Genomic DNA, 10,087 nt, shown 5'->3' with positions numbered 1-10,087 from the left:
GTGCAACTCCCAGGAAATGTATTCCTGATACAGTGGAATAGCAGAAACCAAAGGGGACTGAGGATAAATCAACACATTTTTTAAAAAAAACAATGTTGATGGGAGGGTTGCAGAAAAATATTGCATTACTTTAGTAGAGTCGGAGGAGCAGTCAGTTTCTCAGAAAATACACACGTTTTTTCAAAAATATCTGAAATCCTCAAAGGAGGTAGGGCTGACTGTAAGTAGTAGAACACAGGATTCAAAAGTTGTTCTTTAACAATTGTGAGCAATGTATTGGCAGTTAAATACATTAATTGCCCTAGTGCAAACTTCATATAAACAGGACCAGGTTTTACCATGTTTACTACCCTCTAATGTATGGAGTCCTCTTTGTCAGTTCCATCAACATTTAGCAACCTCTGGCTGACGGTGAAAGCTATTTGGTGTGCCTACATAACTTTATTTCGCAGTGAAGCCTGGCACACATGGAACGGAAACTGATTCACGCTGGACTTTGTCCATAAGGACTCTAAAATCAGAAAATACACTGAAGATACTAAATACTCTGCTGTTTGTGCCAAGAAAGTGCTTTTGTTGCTGTGGGTTGTAAGCTGTAAGCTGCAAGCTGCATGAGGTATCAAAACCCACAAAAATCCAAGTATTGTCTCAATGGAGGAAAAGAAAATGAAAAGTTATTCATAAACCGATTTCTGGTTCTGCAGTAGAAGAGGTAATGTGCTAGGGGTGTACAAGTCAGTGATAGTGCAGTGACAACTTAGTCACTTAAGAGTGCTGTAGTAAGTGTTGTACAGTTTTATTTCACCTAATTTCAACAGCTAGAACATCTCTCCTGTCTACAGATGACTAAATATTTTCCATAGGCTAAGATAATCATCCTCCAAATTGCACCATATAGTTTGTTATAATTAACAATAGTACTCCGCCTCCAAGCCAGTGTGCCTCTGCTCTCCTTCCTGCAGTCCATCATTCCTTTCACTGAAGGCTGACTTGTAGGCTGGAAGCAACTGCCCATAAGACTACTTACCACAACTGGACACTGAAGAAATCATTATCTTGAGAAGGCACACTGTTCTAAAAAATTCTGTTAAGTTGTTAATGATTCTATAGGCAAGTGTAATTGTTGCAGTTAGAAATAATAAGCACCACAGATTTGACACATGTCTTTATACATAAAATTGCATAATAGCTGTTTCAACTTTATGGAAGGAACAGAATATAAATTAAAAATGGAATGACAAAAATGTTAGTTAGTTCTACAAAAATCTCTCAAAGAAAGCAAATTATATTGATTTTACTAATTTGTCAAATTGAATGAGAATTGCTATTCCAATAAGTTCTTTATTAGTCAAAATGAATTTAAAAACATGTACAAAAAGTACAGAAATCAAAAAGAAGAAAAGATAGTTGGAAGTAAATTAAGAAAGATTGAGGTTTCCTTTCTGTTCTCATATTGGGTACTGCTAAATGCTCAATTCAGAGAGAGCAAGCATGCACCACAGTTAATAGCTACACTATCACACATTAATCTGTTAAATGGCAAATGTTTTAGGAGACTTATAAAAACGATGTGAAAAGTTTAAAATAGAATCTTTGCTTTTTTTTTCCCAGCATATCCTTCATTTAGTCTCTGACTTAGTGATGATAAGTCAGTAATTTTTTGTTTGCACCTTAACATGTTTAACTCTAATATCTTTAAGGCTCCCAGTAATAAGTAATGATAACTGTTAGTAAATTTAAAAAATTCCATTCCACTAACACTATCCAAAATGGCTACAACAAATTACAGTCATTGATATGGTCATAAAATGTTTCTCCATCAAGTTTCATGTATCCACAGGAAAAGCCAACTTCTTTCATTCAAACACCTCCCAAGTTTAAGATTTAAAGACATGTACTGCCCGTACAACATACTGTCGACAAATAGGGCATTCGTTCATGCGCTTTCCACATTTAGTGCAAGTGACCATGTGACCACATTCGAGGAGAACACAATCGATCACTGCATCCATACAGATCCTGCAGAGATTCTCGTCACTGCTGAACTGCAGCTGTTCTTCAACTGGAAGAAAAACAGAATCACAGGGTTGGAGGTGGGGAGGAAAGCGAACTGGTTAACTAATGAAAAACTATTAAGCATTGTTTTGGCAGTAAGCTAAACTTTAAAGTTAATTTTCAGGCACCTGTATAAATGCAAAATTGAGTACTAGCTGCGCTTGCAAATGCCAGATTATTGCTGCTCCAAATTCAATACCATGCCTTATGAAGAATCGGCTAAAAGAACAGAAACGTTTTAAAAACGAAACGTGTTGGTGTACTATTACTGAATTAAGCAGAACCAGTATAAACTTAACTTGACACTGATCACCACAAATTAATCAGCCACTGTAGAACATTTTGGCTGCATTGAAGGAGCCATCCTTGAAAGATTAACTTGTTTTTTTGCACTGACTGACTAATTACAAATATTCTAACTTTGTTCAATTCAAATTGTACTTTTTGAAGATTAGCATTTTGTCAAACACTAACTGAAATACCTCAAAAAAGTGCTTACTGTTCATATTGTAAAGGTTTAGATTCAATAATTCAGAGAGAAAGAGGGTTAATGTAACTATTCAATAGTATTACTTGCAAAATTTCATTAATAATCCTGAGTGCTTAACATGACATTTACTGTCCAAATCCACAACCAATTGCAGCTTTATTATTTTATCAGAATTTTCATTTTGATTGAGGCAAAAAATGTATAGGTCAATTTCTGCTGAGCTACAGTCTCATTGTTTGTAGAGGCAAGAAAATTCATTATGAGTTATGCCCGACTAGGGGATTACAGGACTATGGAGTAAGAATTTTATTTGTAACAAGTATCATCAATCTATATACCATCTTAAACAAGTCCCCGTGGGCCCAAACAATCCTTTTGTATGAAATCAGTGTTAAGTTATAACATGTAAACCATCCAAGATCTTAAAAAAAACACAAGTCAAATTAATTAAAATTAGCTTATGAAATGTAAATTTTTTATGAAACTTTCAGTTCTACTAAAATGGTTACTAATTTGCAAGTTAATTGAATTTACAAAGTAAAATTTCCCTGTCTCTTACTGCTTGATCAAGGCTTCCCAACATGGGAATTGGTCTCCAAGTAGCGTTGCCAACTGAAATGCTGGGGCCATGAACTCAGACAGCCATGGTCACAATACAACTCCACCACTCCCACTGAAGTCATCTCTCCTCTGCCCTTGTTCACCCACTTTCAGTCCTCAGGCATTGCAACAACCTAAATATCAATACTAAAGCTCATGGATCCATGAAAACATTCATGTGCCAGGTTTCCCTACATCTCATGGCACCAGAGTAGCTTCAACAATATCACATGTAGATGTTCCTTTTTATTACAGCAGCCCAGCAGAGAGAAATTTAACTGCAGTATGTCAGACAGTAAGAAGATACTTTTTATTAAAATAAAAAAGTTCATCCAGCATTCTGTAAAATGGAAATAATTTGATCAGAATCTCTTTCCTTCTGCAGACTCTACTCTAATACCCCTTATTAATTGCAAAATACTTTATTTTCAACTTACAAAAAGCTCAAGAAAGGTTGACAACTTACCTGCAGCTACATCTGGGTTATTTCCATTTTCCACTGCAACAGAAAAAAATTTAAAGTCACTACTTATTGAATTAAATGAATAAATTTCTAATAAAACATTTGAGACAAACTTACAGAACTTGCGATTTTCTTCTGTTTCTTTGAATAATCTCTTCACTCTTTCCACTAATTCCCACTTTTCACAACACCCTGAAAAGCTGACAAAGTTGCGTGCCAGTATTTCCTTCAGCTGACGAACAGTCAATGCTTCAATATCTTCAGTACTGGATAGGTCTGACAATGAGGCTCTTGTTTTTTTGGGTGGAATGATTTCATTTGCCTGCAAAGAAGTCACACAGTAATACTAATATATTTGTTTGATGATTTAAAAGACAAAATGAAAGGACATGTGTCCAAATTATCACTTTATAAGATTATAGATCTTGAATTGGGATTTGCATTACGATTGTCCAGTCTCATTAGCACAGTAATTTTCATTCAGCACTGGACTCGAACTGCAGTTTCAAAGTGGTATGTTATCACGCAGCTCTGTCTCTTGTTTATTCTCACTACTTCAATCACCATTTTAAGAAAGCAGGTTCCCTACCAGAGCCAACCAAATGGAAATATTGTTTTTAATACTGCTTTGAAAGAGTGAGCCATTTTGATTCTGCATTAGATCTAATGATTCCTTCAGTACATCTGTATGCCAAACAGCTTGATGGCAGAAACACCGAGTAAGGTAGGCACAACTGTGGGGGAATTCATTCAATTGATAACAATGCCTGCAAAAACAGAAAATCGATCTGCAATATTTCAATTGCATTGTCTTTCTTAAAACAAAAGCACCAGTTTGTGATTTCATCTTCTGTAGGAAGATAATTTGCTCCCAGCTAACAGATTACTGGACAGTGCACCATAGCAGTTGTCTAGCTTGCTTGCTCAATTGTCCATGACCAGGAAACACTCCCTCTTCAAGAAGCACCTGGTTCTCAACTGCTACAGTTGACTCCAGACACACAGTACACATCATTGCTGCTTCAGAAGAGAATCATGAGAAATTGAGATTTAATTCTGTGTACCTTCTGAAAAGATAAGAGAAAGGTAGATCCAGACTGGTATCTTACACCTAACTAAGGACAATTATGAAGGCATGAAAACAGAATGAACTGGCAGATAAGATTTAGGGATATGTCAATAGTCTGCAGTACCAGGTATTTGAAGAAATATTTCAGAATATATAATACATACTTGCATTCCACCAAGAGAAATTCCAATGGAGTGGACCCATCATCTATGGTTAACCAAAGAAAAGTTCAAGATGGTATCAAACTTAAAGGCAAAAGATCTGACATTTAAGAAAAAGTTTGACAAAGATTAAGGAGTGAAAAATTAGAGACAAAGTTAGTTAGAAATAAAAATGGAAAAATTTTCTACAGCTGATTAAGGAAAAGAGCTAACCAAATGAATGGAGATCCTCAAAGTTTAATCTAGGAAATTAATAAATGAAAAATAGAAGTTATCAGTTTAGCTATGATCTTAGTGAATGGGTGAGCAGGCTCAGAAGGGCCAGGTGATCTATTTGTGCTGGAAATTTGTATGTCAAAATTTGTATTTTTATGTTAATGGCTATAAAGGAAGTCACACAACCTCTTTCCCTAAAGTCTGTCCACCATCTACAAGGCACCAATCAATAGTGTGATAGAATATTCACCACTTGCCTGCAATGAATATAGCCCAAAAACACAAGAGGCTCAACACTATCCAGTACAAAGCAGTTGACTTGATTGAAGCCCCAACCTCTATATCAACACTAAGGTGGCAGCAATGTTTACCACCTACGAGACACACTCCGACAACTTACCTCTGGTCCTCAGACAGTACTTTCTAACCTTGGATCTTTGACAAGGTGGCTCAGTAGTCAGCACTGCTGCCCCACAAGGCCACGGACTGGGGTTCAATTCCACCCTTGGGTGACTGTGTGGAATTTGCACATTCTCCCCTTGTTTGCATGGGTACCCACTGGGTACTTCAGTTTCCTTCCATGGTCCAAAGATGAGCAGGTTAGGTGGATTGGCCATGCTAAATTGCCCATAGTGTCCAGGGGTGTGTAAGTTAGGTGGATTAGACATGGGAAATGCAGGGTTACAGGTAAAGGGTCGGGGGATGGGTCTAGATGGGATGCTCTTTAGAGGGGCGGTGTGGACTTGTTGGGCCGAATCGTCTGTTTCCACACTGTAGGAATTCTAATGATGATTCAATGACAGCAGTTGCATAGGACACCGCCACTTGTATGTTCCTCTCCAAGCCACACCCCACCCTGACTTGGAACCATCTCACTATACCTTCACTGTTACTGATTCAAAACCCCAGAACTCCCCAACAGCAGATTGGACTGGTGGAGTTCAGCAGGGGTCTGTGTTCAGACCCCAATTAAATATGTTATCAGTAATAATCTTGATGAAGACACTGAGGGCATTGTTGCTAAGTTTGCAGATAACACAAACAAAGGTGGAAGGGTAGGTAGTGTTTAGGAAGCAGGGAGGCTGCAGAAGGACTTTGTCAGGCTAGGAAAGTGGGCATAGAAGTGGCAGGTGGAACACAATTTGGGAAAGTGTGAGATTGTGCACTTTGGTACAAAGAATAGAATCAGAATCACCACAGTGCAGAAAGATGCCATTTGGTCCATCAAGTCTACACTGACCCTCTGAAGAGCATCCCACCCAGATCCAGCCCCCTACCCTATCCCCAAAACCCCACATTTCCCATGGCTAATCCATCTAGCCTGCATATCTTTGGACTGTGGGAGGAAACTGGAGCACCGAGAGAAAACCCATGCAGACATGGACAATGTGCAAACTCCACACAGTCACCCAAGGCCGGAATCAAACCTAGGTATCTGGTGCTGTGAGGCAGCAGTGCTAACCAATATGCCAATGTGTCACACGAGACGAGACGCAGAGTGTATTTTCTAAGTGGGGATTGGCTTCAGAAATCTGAAGAACAAAGGAATTTGGGAGTGCTAGTTCAGGATGCTCTTAAGAATTCTCTTAACATGCAGGGTCACTTGGTAGGTAGGAAGGAAGGCAAATGCAACATTAGCCTTCATTCTGAGAGGGCTAGAATACAAGAGCATGGACATATTGCTGAGGCTGTATAAGGCTTTGGTCAGACCGCACTTGGAATATTATGAGCAGTTTTGGACCCTCTATGTAAGGATAGATGTGCTGGCCTTTGAAGGGGTACAGAGGAAGTTCACAATAATGATCCTAGGAATGAAGGGCTTGTTGGATGAGGAGTAGTTGAAGACTCTGGGTCTGTACTCGGAAGTTCAGAAGGATAAAGACGATATCCCATTGAAATTTATAGAATACTGAGAGGCCTAGATAGAGTGGATGTGGAGAAGGTGTTTCCAGTAGGAGGCTCTAGGACTCTAGCACAGCCTCAAATGGACAACCCTTTAGAACTGAGATGAGGAGGAATTTCTTCAGAGGGTGGTGAATCTGTGGAACTCACTGCCACAGAGGCCAAGTCATTGAGTGTATTTAAGACAGAAATAGATAGTAAGGAGATCAAAGGATATGGGGAGAAGGCAGGAGAATGGGGTTGAAAAACATAGCCATGATCAAATGGTGCAGACTCAATGGGCTGAATGGCCTAATTCCGCACCTATGTCTTATGGTGTATCTTCACCAGAGGGACTGCAGGAGTTCACGAAGGCTGCTTACCCCCATCTTCTCAAGGCCAATTAGGGCAGCTAGCAATGCCACATTCCATAACCAAATGCATTGAATTTTGAAACTTTAAGCAATGAAATTAGGATTGTATTACAGTCTCAATATTTGATATTTTTAGAAAGTAGTCCACAATTAGTCAAATGGAACAAGTACAGATTTTCCTTAAACTTAAGCTAAAGATTATGACATAGTACATATTTGCCGTAGGATATTTTTCAATATTCACAATATGCACACTAGATTATCAGTTATTGGTTTCCTGTAAGGCAGATAGAATTTAGTGATCTGCTTGGCCAACATATTCATCTCAGGACATGTAAATTGGTGCGATTGTGTGTGGATAGAAACCCAGAAAGATTGTCAGAATAATTATTTATGGGGAAATGTTCACATATCATTAAGTTTCTGACTGAATCCTATTGAAACAACAAGCTGTTTTATTATGGTTTCTGTAGATTGAATATAAAAGTATTAGAATCCACAACATTAGTGTTAATAGGGTACAGTATAGTGAAGGGGATTGACACCGTTGTCTGCAGCAAACAGCCTGAGCCCTGATCGCTGTGCTGTCTGCTGTGGACTGGTAAAGAATTTGCAATGATCATGATTCATGTCATTACCAACAACATTAGTAGAGCCATGAAAGAGGTTCTGCTGAGAAAACATAAGAAGTTAGGTGTTGAATTAAAAAGCAGAACCTTGAAAGTAATAATCTCCAGACTACTGCCTGAGCCACATGCAAATTGTCAAAGGACAAATAAGATTATAAAAATGAATGTGGATAAGCGGGTTCTGGTTTATGGGGCATGGGCACAAAAGACGACATCTCAAATACTGTGATCAGTATTGGTCTCATTTAAGATGAAAATGCAATGGAGGAGGTTTACTAGATTGATACTTGGTGTAGGTTGTCGAATGAGAAAAAACCAGACACGCTGGGCTGGTTTTCACTATAGTTCAGAACAGCAATGCATGATTTGATTGAAATTTATAAGATCCTTAATAGTCATAAAAAGTGGGCATGGAAGGATGCTTTCTCTTTCAGTCAAATCCAGACTAGGGGACATTTTTAAAAATTAGGCGGTGGATGTGGGGTTATTAGATATTTTTAAGGCAGAGATAGGTGCATTCTTGATAGGCAAAGGAATCAAAGGTTATTGGGGATTGATGGGAATATGGAACTTGCAAAACAAACACATCAGCCATGATCTTAGCGGAGTAGGCTGGAACTGCCAAATGGCCTATTTCTGCTCCTAATTTCTACGTTTGTATAGTGTCTGATGGCTGGATAAAAAGTGTTGTTATGTGCTTCATAGACAAGTCAAGTAGGGGAATAAACATACAATGTAACTGAGAAAAATGGTGTTTAACTTTAAGCATTTTAAATTACAAGTATTTTAGTTTAAATCTTCACAGGTTCTTGAACCAATAGTGACTTAAAACAGACTGAACAATCAAATCATCCTAGAATGATGTCCTGTCTTTGAAGGCTGTGGCTTGGATGAAGACATAGGAAAGTTTGCAAGTAGAGTTGAAACCAATGTTTATTTATAGTCATTTTGGCAGACAACTTGACATCTCAGAGGTTCCAGTTGAGCTACTTACAATCTAATTTTCAGCCACCAGATAAACTGCATCAGCTCAACTCAAAGGAGTTATTTACCGGGTAAGTGAAATTCTATTTCAATGCATGGTAGAAGTTAACAGGGGAGAAACCTTTCTTTAATTTTGATATACCATTGAAAGAGAGCAGAATTGTTCAAGTTCAGCATGAAATGTTTTATACTGAAATCAGTTTCATACTTCTTCTACATTAAATAAGTGGTCTGGTGGCATTTAGCCTGAGCACCATTTGTATATAAAAAGGTAAAGTCGCATCAGAGAGACACGACTGGTGGTGATTTAACGTGAGCGTGAGCGTCACCATGCTTCCGCTAAGGAGAGAGGTTAAGAAGAAGAGTCTTTCATGGTAACCGCAGCCAGTGCGGGAATTGAACCCATGCCATTAGCAACACTGTGGCAAACCAGTGGGCCAGCCAACTCAGCTGCTTAGCTGGGCAACTAAAGTCATTGCATTTCTTTTGATCAAGCTAAGCTGACTTATGGAGATGCCCACTGATGCTGATCCACAGCTAGTGCAAACCCCAAAATCCTCCACTTACATATTCCTGATGTTGTGATTCAGATCCTCTATTGATTGGAGATGTTGCCTCTTCCCTGACAACAAGGTGTAGGGCTGGATGAACACAGCAGGCCAAGCAGCATCATAGGAGCAGAAAGGCTGCTGTTTCGGGCCTAGACCCTTCATCAGAAAAGGGGGAGGGGAAGGGAGTTCTGAAATAAATAGGGAGAGAGTGGGAGGCGGATAGAAGATGGATAGAGGAGAGGATAGCTGGAGAGGAAACAAACAGGTCGAAGAGGCGGGGATGGGGCCAGTAAAGGTGACTGTAGGTGGGGAGTTAGGGAGGGGATTGGTCAGTCCAGGGAGGACGGACAGGTCAAGGGGGCGGGATGAGGTTAGTCGGTAGGAGATGGGGGTGCGGCTTGAGGTGGGAGGAAGAACAGGTTAGGGAGGCAGGGACGAGCTGGACTGGTTTTGGGATGCGGTAGGGGGAGGGGAGATTTTGAAGCTTGTGAAATCCACATTGATACCATTGGGCTGCAGGGTTCCCAAGCGGAATATGAGTTGCTGTTCCTGCAACCTTCGAGTGGCATCGTTGTGGCACTGCAGGAGGCCCAGGATGGACATGTCGTCTGAGG

General features: G+C 39.5%; 1 protein-coding gene across 1 annotated transcript in view; it reads right to left on the bottom strand.

Annotated features, from left to right (window-relative positions):
- Positions 1 to 1,310: 1,310 nt before the first annotated feature.
- rnf34a (ring finger protein 34a) overlaps positions 1,311 to 10,087 on the bottom strand; it is a 23,294-nt gene continuing 14,517 nt past the window's right edge. Inside the window, exons 3-5 of the mRNA XM_020513514.2 lie at positions 3,726 to 3,930; positions 3,612 to 3,644; positions 1,311 to 2,062 (exon numbers count right to left, since the gene is read on the bottom strand). Coding sequence (XP_020369103.2) covers positions 1,878 to 2,062; positions 3,612 to 3,644; positions 3,726 to 3,930 — 423 coding nt within the window. The 3' untranslated portion in view covers positions 1,311 to 1,877. The remainder of the gene's footprint in view (positions 2,063 to 3,611; positions 3,645 to 3,725; positions 3,931 to 10,087) is intronic.

This window comes from Rhincodon typus, chromosome 24 (genome assembly GCF_021869965.1).
Source record: "Rhincodon typus isolate 14 chromosome 24, sRhiTyp1.1, whole genome shotgun sequence".
NCBI lineage: Eukaryota > Metazoa > Chordata > Chondrichthyes > Orectolobiformes > Rhincodontidae > Rhincodon > Rhincodon typus.
This window is presented reverse-complemented; position numbering and strand designations above follow the sequence as displayed.